This window comes from Mastacembelus armatus, chromosome 3, assembly GCF_900324485.2.
Source record: "Mastacembelus armatus chromosome 3, fMasArm1.2, whole genome shotgun sequence".
NCBI lineage: Eukaryota > Metazoa > Chordata > Actinopteri > Synbranchiformes > Mastacembelidae > Mastacembelus > Mastacembelus armatus.
The window spans coordinates 2046112-2061492 of NC_046635.1; the positions used below are offsets into that span (position 1 = coordinate 2046112).

Genomic DNA, 15381 nt, shown 5'->3' on the forward strand with positions numbered 1-15381 from the left:
TGGTGGAGAAGCAGTTCTGGCCCAGATGAAGATGACGGTCAGAGACTCAACAGTCGGCCTTTGTCGCCACTACTTCTTTGATGTCGGCTCGGTGTCTCTGCCCTAAAAAGCACATTCCAAAAGAGACCCTGTGCTCTTTCATGCCACTAGACAGCAGAAAAGCAGAGGTTGTTACATCCACAGCGAGATCAAAGCAGTAAACGCAGTATTGCTGGGAAACCAACTTTGCTCCACAAGGGAGGATTAGGTTTTGAAATTAAACCGCCCTGCGGGCTCACGATCACTGGTCTAAAATCTATTCACCCCATTTGCTGGAAGGTTCATTATGAAGAGTAATTACCTATAGAGCAGCACAACATTGGCACTGGGTTAGCCATGTGTTACAGAAGCTGTGGTAACAACAGCCTAATTTAATGATAGCGGTGTCATTAATTATAAAAATCCATGGCTCTAGCAAAAAGCAGGTCTGTCATCTGTGGTCTGGCATGAACCTTTATACTTGCATCGTACCAATGAATCATTTATCAGTCAACTTTAACAAATGACAGAACACAAGCTTGTTTCAGGTGTGTTGTTTTATGCTGTTGTACAGAGTAGTGATCTGTGAAAATGCCTGAATTACTGGGCTTGTTTTCATAGCCTGCATTTATTTCTACAGCACATGTCATTGAGTTCAAGTTACTGTAATTTTGGTAGACATATGTGCAGAAATCATAAATAGCCATTTTCAATTAAACACAGTTTACCAGAGACTGAGAGGAGAAAATTGTCAGTCACCAGTCTTTAGTAGGAAAAAACAGCTGCTTGCTATAAAGCTGTGATTTAATACCAAACATCTAGTACACTGGCATTCTGTGGTGTTGAATTGCATGTTAATTTTGTCTTTTGCTAAGATGCCAGACCAAAATGCAGCAGAAGGGTATTAAGTTGAGGGAATGTACATCATTTTGATTATCAAGTGGTAATCAACACATATGTTTACTGAATGAGGCCTGTGACATTTAATACAAGGATTAATCAAAAGGTTTGTAAATGATGGCGGTGATGCTTTCATGTACGAGTCATTGTGTGATGGTATTTAAGCTACTGTTCTGGAACAGTTAATGCAGCACCATCCAGTAGTTGATTCAAGCTGACAGAACTGCGGCAACACAAAAGCCTGACAGATTTACAGAATTAGCTTTACACTAAATCTGCTATACCAGAGAAGTAGGATGTTTAAAAAGGTGCTATTTGTGTCTGTTATGGCAATATGCAACATTAGTTACTGTAAAAACAGCGTATCTCTTTACGTTACGTATCAGTACGCAGATAAAACAGTGGTTAACAATAAATGGTCATTCCTTGGAAGAATAATTTGCAGGCATCCTAGATCATTTACTAAGTTACAAGTGCCACCTGGAGGACATGCTAAGGGACAGCTTAGTGAGTCTCATTATGCCAGCCTTGTTGGATTGCATCCCTAACATCTCACAGAGCTGTTTGTAAAATCTGAAGACTAGCCAAAATCAAAGCAAAAAAACATGAGAAATAATTTTGCATTTTTAAGTTCATATTATATTCAGTGTAACATATGCAATAGCTCCTACGATAGACTGGTGACCTGTCCAGGGTGTACCCCTGCCTTTCACCCAGGGAGAGCTGGGATAGGCTCCAGCAGATCCCTGTGACCCTGGTTAGGACTAAGGGGGTTTTAGATAATGGATGGTTATGCAGTAGCATGAGTAGGCAGTTCTTGATAGACTGGTTTTCAGTAAGGCAACAGACATAGATAAAAGATTAGTTTTAATGCTGCTGATGTAAAAAGACAGAACAATAATATTTAAGCCAGAAATAGAGAGCTACAAAGAATAAAGAAGGAGGCATGAAGGGGCAAAGGTTATCACTGCTGCCTCGTAGCGAGAATGTTCCGCAAAGCCTCTTGGCCAACTGAGCCCTGCATGTTCTCCCCCTGCCTGTGTTGATTTCCTCAGGGTACCTAGCTTCCTGTACTCCAGATCATGCACATCAGCTTGACTGTGACTCTAAATTGCCTGCAGGTGTGAATGTGAGTGTGAATGATTGTGTCTCTGTGTGTTGGCCCTGTGATAAACTGGTCACTTGTCCAGGGTGTATTCCTATCTCTTGCCCTATATCAGCTGGAACAGGCGCAAGCACAAGTCTTAGTTATATATATATTTTTAAGGCAAGTATTTTAAATGCAACTGTTCCTTCCATTTTTGTGCTTGCTAATAAAATGTGGAAATCTTCCCAGCTGGCTGGGGTCAGGGAGGCAGACCATCTTGTGAATAGCAAACTCGACACCAGCTCAGCATTTCTCTCTTTCCAAAGCCTGAGAAAAAGGAAGGACAATAAAGGGTCAGACACTCCCTGATGGATGTGTTGTATAGGCTGAGTCAGGCTGCACAAATACTTCCTCTGTGTTGTTGGAAGAAGATGGAGTTCTTCATCCTTACTGTGAGCAATACAAGTCCATGGGCATAGATTACCAACTCAGTGACTGAGACTGGTATACCAACACCAATGACTTGCTGTGTACTGTAGCAGAAAATATAACACCAACAGTCAACACTCACAGCAATTTTCCAGAATCTGACCAAGCTTGCAGCTGTGTAGCTTGAGAACAATGACAGCGCATAGATACAGGGTTTGACACAAGGCCTGTGCAGGCAAGGGAAGTGCAAGTTAAAGTTTCTTAAACTACAAGTAGTGTGTAGAAAGGCATAAAAGCTATAAAACATGTTTTGAGGATACCCTTACAGCAGTCAGGACAAGCTGTAATAGATGGAGATGGTTCTGTAGTGCCAGGGCTAAGAAATAATAAAAAAAAAAAAAAACCTAAGTAATTTTTCAGTGGTATAAAAGCTTAACAGCCCACTTAAATAAAATGAAGAAGAAATGTGACACAAAGTCTTAAGGGTAATTAAAAGTATCTTAAGATTTATTCTGAATGTGAGTGTCCTCATGGATTATTAATTAAAGATGCAACTTATTACAGTGTCTCTGGTTATAATTTGCTGGGACCTTTTATTCAGTATCGTCTACCTCTCTCTCACCACATTTCTTCACTATCAAATAAAGCTGCAATAAAATGCATGAGCATATACAGTATATTCTAATCTTCATGGACAGTTTGGCGAGCCGTGGTATTATAGAGTATAGGTCTGGCTGTCACATATTCAAAAGTTATGTTTTGGCCGGAGCTAGTAATCCTGCAGCCAGCCGCACCAACAATCAGCACTGATGATTATTTGCTGCCACCTTCAGTCTTAAGGCTTTAGTACAGTAATATATCCAACAGTACCTTATGGACTAAATATTGCTGCTGCTGCCTATATACGCACAGTAGAGTTCATATAAATGATAACTCTGAAAGTCATATGACGATTTCCCTTTTCAGTTTCAAAATATTAGAGATTGATGCAAAATAGATATGACCTTGTAATAACTAATAATAATCAAATACTTGCATGCGAAACAAGCATGTTTTTAAAGTAAGAACAGTACATTCATAGGAAAAATCAAAATATATGAAAAATATGTTATTTATTTTTATTGTGTCTAAGCTAACACTGTGATTTACTTCTGATTCTGGATCTAAATATTATTAAATATTTGGATTTTTAGAAGTTAGCACATTTTAAATGAATCAGGTTTGTTATGTCTGATGTAATTCCAGCTTCCTCCCACAGAAAAGAAACATGCAGGTTATGTTAGTTGGTGAATCCAGATTGCAGGTAGGTGTGAAGTTGAATCGTTACGTGTCAGCTCTGTGGTAAACTGGTGATCTGTCCAGTGTGTTCCCCACCATGCAATGTCAGCTGCAATCAGCTCCAGCCCCACAGCGACCATGAGAAAATATTGTAACAACATAAAGTAATGGACTACTTCTTTTAGCTGCTTCCATTAAGGATCCCCTCAGCAGGTCATCCATCTCCACGGCACATCGACATAAGATATGAAAACAGATGAGTAAACTGGTTTAATACATGAGAGCTTAGAAAGTCCTTTGAAAGGAGAGACAACACTTAACTCAGTCGGGGAAACAGTCTATTTAAATGAGAAAGATCAAAAAGGGAAGTGGTCATGCTGCAAGAAACGTCCAGCCTGGGCTGATACTTCAGAGATAAAAGTGCAGATTTGAATCATCGTATTTGACATCGGTATCCAGCTAATGGAAGGAAGGATTGATAACAAATATTATCTGAGAGATGGTGAAATATCTGTCCTACATTTTGAGACCAAACAAGATTCTAATCTATGATAGTGTTTTGTAAAGTCAGATTGATATTCACAGATTCGAACTTCGGCTTCAATAAATCTTAAAAGAAACAATATTAAAACCCCAAACCAGTGGTTGTACTACAGTCGCATCTTTATCAAAATCACTATTTTGGGGGCTACACACAACATGGCTCTAAATGAGCTGCCAGTGCTGAGGTGAGAGCTTAGGGTTCGTCAATAAATGGCAATACCACGGCGGAAAATATTCAATACCTCCAGGAATGTGCACTGCAGTGACGTCAAATTCATGTCACACATCAAGGGACTGCCAACACACTACAACTATAATTAGTGTCAATTTTGGCTTTGACTGACATTCATGATATTTTTTAAGGATTTTATTATTTCTTATGCGATATTATATTTCATATCTCCTGTATTGTTGCTGTAGCAACACCAAACTTCTATCACACATCAAAGGTGGCCTCCTCGATGGACTACAACTCTTATGTTGGCCATTTTCACTCTAGGATAACTACGGTCACTCTATTATCATCCATTAAGCATCAAACAATAAACATACCTTATTAATTTACATGGATTTTTTTCAGTTAGAAAAAGGAGTCTTCATACTGTTCCTCAGGCTTTTTTACACAGTACACAGTGGACAGTCCCAGGATGTGTGTTTGTCTGGAATTTGGCCAGCTTTTATCCCAAGACAGTCCATGTGAAACCACCTTGGGCATGTTCCACACTGAATCTATATAATGACAATGACATATTATTCCCAATATTTTGGATTGATTCAATTTTGAAAGTCATTACTCACCCAGACAGTCTTTTTGGGTAGATCCTCATTTCCACATAAGGAGCAGAAGTCTTCCCGGGAAACTGAAATGATATATACGTCTAATCTTGTGATTATGTACACGTACACACACACACACACACACACACACACATTTTTAAGACATGGTGGGGCCCCATGACTAGAACAGTCCTCACTGGATCCACCCTTTCTGAATGGTTTAGAGATGTGATTTTAACTGCTAAATTCTTGTTTACTTTTTTACATGATGAAAATGACTTAAACATGGAAAAACTCACCATAAATTTTAAACCTGACTTCTGCTGCCCCATGGGAACCATACCTGACTTTTGGCATGTTACGTATTTCTGTATTCTGGACCACGTTTCTCGTGACAAGCATCGACATAACCTATGTTGGATTCAAAGAATAATAATGACTTGTATTAGCACTGAATCACATTGTCCAAACTGCCAGCGTTAATCTTTTGTCCAAAATATGATTGTGTTCTATGTAGTATTACAGGTGAAGATCTTCTTGAAGAGGGCTTTGTACTCAGGCTGCTGGCCATCTTCCAGAAGCACTGCCAGATTGGATGGAGCGGCTGAGCTGGACAGACGTCAACGGGTCTGGATACTCGCAAAGGGACTGTTGGATGTCTGAACAGCTTTATGGCTGAGTTCATCTGTTGCTTGCTGGCATCGCCGCAGCATCTCATCATATTTCACCTACACAACACACCCATAGCTTATTGAAATGCATTCATTTTCTTCTGCTTTCTTAATATTCTACACTGAATAGCAAATCATAAGACTGAAAAGGATCTTTTTTTTTGACAATTTTTTCTATTTTGCTATAAATACACCACCTGCAGTGCACTGTGCTGCGCATCCACCTTGTTGAGCAGAGAGATGCCCCTTTGTTTTACTGCCTCTGCCTGCCTTATACACAGCTGCTCATGGCCACAGTGAATCTCATCTGGGTTTGTGGCTTTCAAAGCGCTGTCACTGTTACACCTTTGCCAGCTGTATCTTCTCTGGTCCTCAACATTTTCCACCGGCTCCTCTGTCTCACTTTGCTCCAAGGCTTTGATTTTCTTCCGAGACAAAAAATACTGTGTCAGCCAACAGCAGCTGGTCTGGTCTTTTGACACAGGGGGGAGTGGAGGGGACATAGGGCATAAGCCTCAAGTATAATGGAAAATTATATATGGGTTTATGCTTATGCTGTATATTAAAAGTTGTATCACAACGTGTCAGCTATAACAATATAACAAGCTATAACAAGAGAGAGACATCATTTTCAGAAAATAAATAATCTTATTTTTAATAGCACTGTGGGCACCATCAACCAATAGCTGCACTGAGATATACAAATATGCAGCTAAGACTGATATTTCCACTGGGATAAACAATTCAAGCTGTGTGTGTTGTGCACCTCATAGCACAAAGGAAAATACAAGATTGTAGATGATGTACGGTGCATCATAATTCCTGCTCATGTTGAAAAGGATTTCGAAGTTAAATAAATCAGACTCCTAAATGAAGTTTTACACAATGCAATTAACTTAAAGAGGAGAGCTGGATCTTAGATGCAGTGTACAGGATTTTATGTTATGTAATTCTCCAAAGGCAACCAAATGCCTGTCATGAAATGCAGAGAGTTACAGAAATAGATGTGTGTATGTATTAGTACAGTGCCAACAGAGGTAGACAAGTAGACTCTGTGTCATGAAGGCTGGTACGGCTCTGGACGACCTGAAGGTGTCCTGTAAGCATCAGTGGGCTGAGACAACGGTGCATTCGGGGTAAGAGAAGATGAGACAACTGGAGTTCAACCATTTAACCACCCTTCACAAACATCTAATTGCACTGCCACCAGTGTGTATATGTTTTTGGTAAATCTACATTTACTGTCTTCATTTAACAATGTTGCCTTAGCTACCACAGTTTCCTCTCTGAATATAGTTCCTTTGTCACATCCTGTAGTTCTGCTATGACTTAGCTCTGTGCAGCTGAGGTAACAATGATAACACTGTGTGTGCAATACCTGTCATGGTGCAGGTCATACAGCTCTCTGAGACAGGACACACCATGTGCTCCTAGGTTGCCTCGCTGCTCCGCCGGCTCTCTTTTCTCTCGATCTGCCTGGGCGGTCTTGAGCTCTCCCACCTGAGTCTGCAAATCCTCCATGTGGGTCTGAAGCCCTTCGATGGTCTCAGTTAGACTAAAGGGAAAGAAACAGAAAACATAACATGCCTTTGAAGTCCTGCTTGTAATCAAATATGTGCTATAATGTGTATTGTATTATATGTTCATAGTTTTAGACTAGTTGCTTTGATGAATAATTATGCAAAACATAATGTATTTCAACAGGTAAATTAACTAATAACTGGTACACAGACCTACAGATGTTCTGCTGGGCCAGCCTGGTGCCCTGCATGAGTCTCTGGCTGACTTGCTTTAGATCCCTGGCGGCAACATCTAGATGCTCGTACATTTTGGCATGCTGGTCGTTCATCTGACGCAGCAGCTCCACCTGCTCGGTCAGGTACTGGTGCACAAGAGGAAAGTGACAAGTGTTTATACATCTGATTACGTTATTCACAAAAATGATAGAAATACCAAATGATTCTGATCCAATTTGTTGAAAACTTACCATCAAGAAATTGGCCTGAATTCATTACATTACAAGTTAGTTTTTCTCTAGTATAAATCAATGCAATTATTTCTTAGCTTATTCACTCCACTCAGAGAGGAGCACAGTCATTTATCACAACATCATGTTCAGGTCTACATACAGCTTTAGTTTGGTGGCTCAGGCTCAGAGAGATGTATGGGGAATGGCAGGTACACGCAGTGGAATTTAGTTCATTCTCTGTTAATTAGCAGCACTCTACCAAATAGGAGCAACATCTTAATTAAGATCTTGGTCACTTGAGCACTGTCCAAGTAAAAAGGTGGTGGTTCCTATAATTAGGTAGACAAACATCCTGCTAACAGTATGCACTGTGCCAAAGACCCACTGGGTCAGACTGGTCAGGATTTCCTTTTACTCCATCCTATATAAAGTTTTATACACTTCCATTGTAGTGAGATTTCCAGATCCCTATACACTAATTTTTCTCAATAAACTATCTTTCACTGTAGATTCATTCATGCAAAATCACCACATTTATGCAGCAACAATATGCACTGGCAAACTTTAGCAGAGAGCGTACTGTATAAATACTGAATATTTTGCATGGTGAAATGGATATGCTTTGCTAACACGCTGTCCTCAGGGGGAGTTTAGTGCTGCTGCAGCCTCAAGAGCTTAGATTAGTTTCTTCCTAACATTTATCACCTCTGTCTCCTGCAGCTGTTCCTGTTGGTGGACCACAAATTTAAATTTAAAAATATTCAAAGATGTAATCTGTATAGCAAACGTTCATTCCTGCTGCATTAGTTAGGAGACACTGCAATAAACCAACTAAAAGTAAAACAGTAGCCCTTTAGTTACTGGTTGTGTCATAGTGCACTGGACTATTGAAAGTTTTTATTTACTAAAAAACTGCTCTACACATCTACAGTGAAGAGGACAGGGCAGAGGACTGCAGCCCCCTACTGCCTCACCACATCCTCCCACACAGTCTGAGCTTAGGCAGGGTCTTACCGTGTTCAAGGTCCTGGGTGTCCTACCAAAGCTCCCGGTTCTTGTCAAAATCTTCCTCCATAATCCTGACACCCAGGTGTGTTAGGCACCGTGCACCCTGGAGAGTAACCTGCCCGGTGTGTGTAGGGCGTGAAGCGTCTACACCAACGTGGCAAATCTCTAATACACCACAACATCCGGTAGGTGGCAGATATAAGGAAGCTACTTTTAAAATCATTAAGGAAATCTCTCTCCATTTTAACACAATTATCCAGCTCAAATGTGTCACTGCTTACAGAGCAATGGGGTCGACAAACATGAAACAAATATTCGTTTTATTCTTTAAATCGTTTTAGTTGTAACTTCCTGCTTCTGATGACAGGCGTTTACATCGACGAATCACGAAGCAGCAAATGGAGCCGAGAATCGCGAAGCCCCGCCCCCCTCCCTGCAGGATCAGAAATAAGATAAAAAATAAGATAATATAAGATAAAATCAGATAATATAATATAAGATAAGGTAATATAACATAAAATAAGATAAGAAAACCTTTATTTGTCCCACAATGGGGAAATTGCATTGTTCTAACAGCAAAGTACAAGTACACAGCAGAGCGCCAAAAGTAGCAAAGATGTAAAATAAATATGAAATTAAGAAATTAAATTAAGACATGGACGGGATTTGACATTGGTTTGTGGATGATGTTTTAATGTTTCAGTAATTTCATTAATTTTGCAATGCTAAGCAGCACCAGTGAGAATAAGCTATAGGCTCTGGTGCTCTATCAGCAATACCGTATATATCTAAATATACAAATCCAGCACTGGTGCTCTATCAGCATTTGTATATTTAGATATGGTCCTTAAAAAAAGACATATCAGCTAATATTGATTTAACAAGCACATAACAATGCCTTAATCTGGTTATTAAATTGTCACAAAGAGTTGGATACATAAACAAAATGATGTGCATTTTGGAATGACATAGATGTTTGCTGTGTAGTTAAAAGGCTTACTAATTTTAGAAACAGTCTTGAAAATACATAGAGAACAAATATTTCCATCGTATATACAGCAAAGAGTGAAAAGTGGCTTTTGCCGTTTCTAATTTCTCGATCAGACTTTTAGATCCTTTTCAGACTTTTATTATGAAGGAACCGCACCGGAAGTGTTTAGTTGTTAGCGGTCATGTTTACGTCGTGTAACGTTAGTTGGCACAGTTGGTCTGTAGCTCTAGTTTCGCTCATGTAAATGCTCCAGCCCAGGTTGTAAGCATGAATAGGACACAGCTGAAGCGGTCCAGTATCTTGAGACTGGCTCTGGCCGGACCGGGAGGCATGGGCCAGCACGAAGAGACGTTCCTCCTCCGAGCTGTCCGGATCGCGGCTGTGGTTGCACTGTACTGGTTTGTTTCAATAACAATGGTGTTCCTTAATAATTACCTGCTGGACAACAGAGACCTGGACGCGCCGTTGTTTGTCACTTTTTATCAGTGTGTGGTGACCGTCGGGCTGTGCTGGCTCATGCAGCTCCTGTCCAGATTGTGTCCGGGTATCATCGACTTCCCCTCGGTCCGATTCGACGTGAAGACGTCACGGGAGGTCCTGCCTCTGTCCATTGTGTTCATCGGCATGATCACCTTCAACAACCTGTGCCTGAAATATGTCGGGGTGGCTTTCTACACGGTCGGTCGCTCCCTCAGCACGGTTTTTAATGTGCTGTTGTCCTACGTTATCCTGAAACAAACCACGTCTTTACAAGCCCTGCTGTGCTGCGGGATTATACTGGGTAGGTTTTCCTTTTATTCCTGCAAACCGAGGTTAACGCAGTGTTTTTAGATGAAGGATGAAAATGCTGCCATTGAGGAGAGGTGAGCAGATCCTGTCAGGACTCCTGGCTGTAGGGATTTTACTCCCATTCAGCAGCACTACTTGTATTGGTGAGGTCCAGCCCTGATGCTGAGTAACAGTTGATACCTGACTGGGTTCATCACCAAAACTTTCCCACAACAAACTCAGAGAAGATCTTTGCAATGGACCTGCCATTAGAGGTCAACAGGTGTGGGTTTTTCTGTGGTCTATGGTCCCATCAATAATGTTACACTTCCAAAGTAGCCAGAGGTTATTCACATCTCAACATTAACAATTTAAGAGATTGCAATTTCTTTCTGATTTCTGCCGACTCTGATTTTTGCAGATTCAGATTTTCTGAACATTACAGACATTTTCTAGACATTACAGGATCTTCTCATAACAAATTAAAGTGCTTTGTGCCTTGAAAAAGGTCTAAAATGAGTTCTTGTATATAACTTGAGTTATACTAACAAAAATCTTCTTTTCCTCAATGACATTTTTTTAAAAATTTTATAATAAAAGAAATGAATAAACATTACAGGATCTTCTCATAACAAAATAACTTTAACAACAAAGTTAAGTGCTCTGCGCCGCTTTCCCCTTTTCAAACTGGGCATATTCAGCTGAGTGATGGTGTTTTAAGTGTCTCGTTAGGTTTGTTGTTCCGAACGTTTTTGTGGTTGTTCCCACACGTTGTATTTTGGCCTTACAAATGTTACAAACTGGGATCTTTGTGTCATTTTCAGTCACAGAAAAGAAGTTCCACACCAATGACATGTTTATAAGCCACTGTGAGTGTGTGTGTGGCTGTGACGTCATTGCCTGCGCCGATGGCAATAAAAGGCGAGATGTGAGACTGACCGGCCGGTCACTGATCCGAGCCCATCCAGTGAAAAAACACCCGATTCCGATCACTGGCCGGTCAATCTGTGCATTTCTACAATTTAAGTTTTTCTTCTTTTCACTCTTCCAAAACATAGTTAACATCCACTGAGGTGTGGTAGAATGGCAGTGTGACTGAAACAAGAGACGGCTTCACACTTGTCCTGCCTGGTAAATGGCTTCATTTTCTCAGCTTTCAGCCAGTTAGTGGAAAAATGTCAAAAACCATCCCAATTAATCAGCCAACAGTCATCGGTCGACCTCTTGTTTTCTGGAGTAATTGTCATGTTGACACCTTGGAAGGCTCTTCCACTCAGTTGTCCCTATTTTTAAGCCAGTTGAAAGGGGCTGCTGTGCTGATTCTGAAACTGGACAGCTGCCTCCCTGATAATCAAAGTTAGCCAATGACAGAGTGGTAATTCTTACTTTCTCTCAGCGCTGTATTTAAAGTGTTTTAGCAGGTTGGCTGCTCCACTGTCTGAAGTGCTTTATTATGTACTGTTGCATCACAGTCCTGCACCTCTTCTTGCCTCACAGGTGGATTCTGGCTTGGCGTGGACCAAGAAGGCATGGCAGGGTCGCTCTCCTGGTCAGGTGTCTTCTTTGGGGTACTGGCCAGCGCTTGCGTCTCTTTGAACGCCATCTACACCAAGAAGGTCATGCCAGCAGTGGACGGAAATATCTGGAAACTGTCCTATTACAACAACATCAATGCCTGTGTCCTCTTCCTTCCCCTTATTATTGTGTTTGGAGAGTTGGGCCACGTCGCCAGCTTCAGCCGTCTCAGTAACCTTTCGTTTTGGGGTATGATGACACTGGGAGGGGTATTTGGTTTTGCCATCGGCTACGTCACAGGTCTCCAGATCAAGTATACCAGTCCTCTCACACACAATGTCTCAGGAACAGCAAAAGCCTGTGCGCAGACTGTCATTGCCGTGGTGTACAACTCTTCAACTAAAAGCCTGCTGTGGTGGACCAGTAATATAATGGTTCTTGGTGGTTCGTCAGCCTACACTTGGGTCAAAAGTCTTGAAATGAAGAGAACTCCCTACAGAGACCCTCAGGACTCAGCCAAGGAAAAACTGCTTCCAGGGGACAAAGGCAGTACAGGAGTGTAACCAGTGTCCGGTGTAACTACATGCTGAGAAACTGCTTTTACCCGTGTGGCGTGAGAATGTGAAATAATGTAACATTTAGAATGTGAATGATATGGCTTTTTTTTTTACAGCTGTTTTTAAAATGATTGAAATATTGTCTAGTCTTTAAGTGAAGGAAAAAAAAAGTTTTTATTCACAGCAAGGTTTTAAGTGTTGTGACATTTAGGGATTTCATCATGATTTATCGCACTGAAAACCTTGGTACAACTATTATTAAATTCTTCTTACAATTTTTTTTTATTGAGGGTAGATAAAACATGCAAATTGCTTCCATTTCTATAAATGTATGTCACTATTGTTTCAATGTTTTAAGGGCAGCCTCTCTGAGAACTTGTCTTTTATCAGCAGTAATATCCTGTATCCTATAATGTGCTGTAGCTTATATAGGATATGACAGACAAGGTCATCAGAAGCCTCTTGTCATGCAGCAGGCCTTTTGACTCCAATAAAAACACACCTTTAGCTTTCTGAATAGTTACAGAAACATCCAATGAAAATATATTTGCATTGCAGCACAAAAGCAGGACACACTGAAAGTGAACCCTAGCAGCCTATTTACATACAGTTCTCATGTTTCACCAGTTTGTTGGTCGAAATGAGACTTGTACCATGTAATCAACCTGAAAATGTTTGGGTAAACTATTGTTAATTTCCTGTTTAGTTCTGTTAAATGATTGTAAGAGTCAGATTAACTATAAACATTTAAGAGCTTATTTAAAAGAGAAAGTTATTGTAAGGGAAGACTGTACTTTGTGGCTTCTGTTAAATGATAATATTGGACTTTGTAAATGTGATTTTATTCATTAATCTAATATTTTGACATTATTGTCAAATTAAATACATGTTATATACACATTTTCTATCAAGCTCTATTATCTGACTGAACTTTGACACGGTTGTCCATTTCACACCTGTCAAGAAAATATTAAAGACTAGCTGGGCTCTCTTACGTCTTTGCTCATTCATGATACAAGTTAAAGAAGCTGGTGATCAGGTAATTTATTTATTTTTATTTTTTGCATATTGAATGCATTTCTATTGTACATGAGCCTTGACAGGTCAGTACAGAAATTGGACCATGTCCATAGCAATTTTACCGTATCTTTGTATTGATTGGATAAAGATTATAGTTGTCACATCCACCAGCAGTCAAGATCACTAATATATATTTACAGCTGAGAGGTGATCATTTGAATTTTGTTTTTTTTTTTTTCCTTTTTAGAAATGTAACTTAATTTTAAAACCTGCACTGGATGGATGTGAGCAAAGGCAGTGGAATTATGGCGCAGGGTTGAATAAGTCTCTAGACTCCAAATGGAATATTTCTCTGAGCAACAAGGAGACTATAAATAGCTGCCACAGCACCATGGGTAATTATGTGAACTAAAAAACACTGGTCTCTGATGTCAAGAACCCATTTCGACAGTGAATTCGACCCTGTGACACCAATGAAAGTTTGATAACTGTGTCATAATGTGGAATACACAATCCCCTACCCCGCATCTTTCTCTCTCATGTCTGGTTGGATCAAGTTCAACATGACAAGATGAGGCAAAATCTTCCATAATGATTAATAGTTCAAAGGCTGCATGTATCGTAAGTATTCACTCATATGTCTGTGTGTCACCTCGTAGTAGTAGTAGTCACAATCCGGTTGGCATTTTGCTGATTAATTACTGCTAGGGTGCTTTTCAGTTCTTGCTGTGTAGGAAAACATTCTCACCATGAGATTTGCATACTTCATATTTTGAAAGACTTGTAGTTCTTTCTTGTAGTTTAACATCAGTGTTGTGGTGAAATCACAAAATAATTTTTGCTAAGTCACACACTTTCAAGTCCCTTAGTTCACATAATTGTTTTTTTGTTTGTTTGTTTTGCAGGTGTGCCTGTAAATGTCACTCTGACGCAATGTCTCCTAATGCTGAACATGTTTGCAGACAATTGCTGACAACGAACATTAGTATGTATGTGTTTTTGGCCCAATGAATGGAAAACCAATATTTACTCACCTTGCTCTGTTTTGGTCTCCACCACCTTCTATGTCTGCTGTGGTGATGGCCAGATAGACCACAGTGGGTTTATTGTTGCTTTAAACCAACACTGAATTGACTGGGGAGACTGAACCACAAAACTTTAGGTACCTCAATAGTAACCACAAGCAACTTCAAATAACATGTAGGTATTTGATCCACTGTACATATCAAATATTAATTATGACTAAGTATATCGATTACTGTGTATTTTCTTAAGGTATTGTTTTACAATGAAACAGAAGTTGTTGGTGTAGCTGTAACTTTTTCCTTTTCCAGTTTGTGAAATTATTATGGCCTGAAGCTGCGTTTCCACAATTATGCCTGACCATGTGTTCCTTCATCATACCACATCTGCTCCATATGTTCAGCGTAAAAGTGATTTATTTTGACATGTGGACTTTGAAAATATTAAACCTATTATTATGTCTATTTTTGGCACTGATTACAGCTTTTTCTGTAATATTTGTATACTTTTATCCTGTTCCTCCTGCATAGTTGCTCACTCTTAGTCAAGATGGACAGATTTTCACTAAAGCACTAAACAGTGTACAGATGTGGACAAGCTTGTGATTAAAGGTCAAACATCTATAAAACTAAATGACCACATTTTTGATTGAGTCTTTGCTGAAATATCGACATTAATAGCACAGTAACATTAAATTATGTCAGGGCTTTGTCACGATTAACTTATTATGGAGATCCTCTGCCGACAAGCACTAAAAAAAAAAAAAAATCTATAAATGCTCTTCCTCATTGCCCAAGGCCTGGGCAGCCTCAGCAAGAAAATTAAGA

The 15381-nt window shown here is 39.9% G+C and overlaps 1 protein-coding gene and 1 pseudogene across 1 annotated transcript; one reads left to right on the forward strand and one right to left on the reverse strand.

Moving 5' to 3' along the window:
* Positions 1-557: 557 nt before the first annotated feature.
* On the reverse strand, positions 558-8545 carry LOC113138294 (cerebellar degeneration-related protein 2-like; annotated as a pseudogene).
* A 1285-nt stretch (positions 8546-9830) lies between these two features.
* On the forward strand, positions 9831-13502 carry slc35c1 (solute carrier family 35 member C1). The gene is made up of 2 exons (XM_026320584.2): positions 9831-10452; positions 11937-13502. The coding sequence occupies exons 1-2, from the start codon at positions 9939-9941 to the stop codon at positions 12515-12517; spliced, it is 1095 nt and encodes a 364-aa protein (XP_026176369.1). The 5' UTR covers positions 9831-9938; the 3' UTR covers positions 12518-13502.
* Positions 13503-15381: the final 1879 nt, after the last annotated feature.

Coding starts and splice junctions, on each gene's coding strand:
- slc35c1 (XM_026320584.2), top strand. CDS start 9,939: ATGAATAGGACACAGCTGAAGCGGTCCAGTATCTTGAGACTGGCTCTG. Junction 10,453..11,936: donor GTGCTGCGGGATTATACTGG/GTAGGTTTTCCT, acceptor CTTGCCTCACAG/GTGGATTCTGGCTTGGCGTG.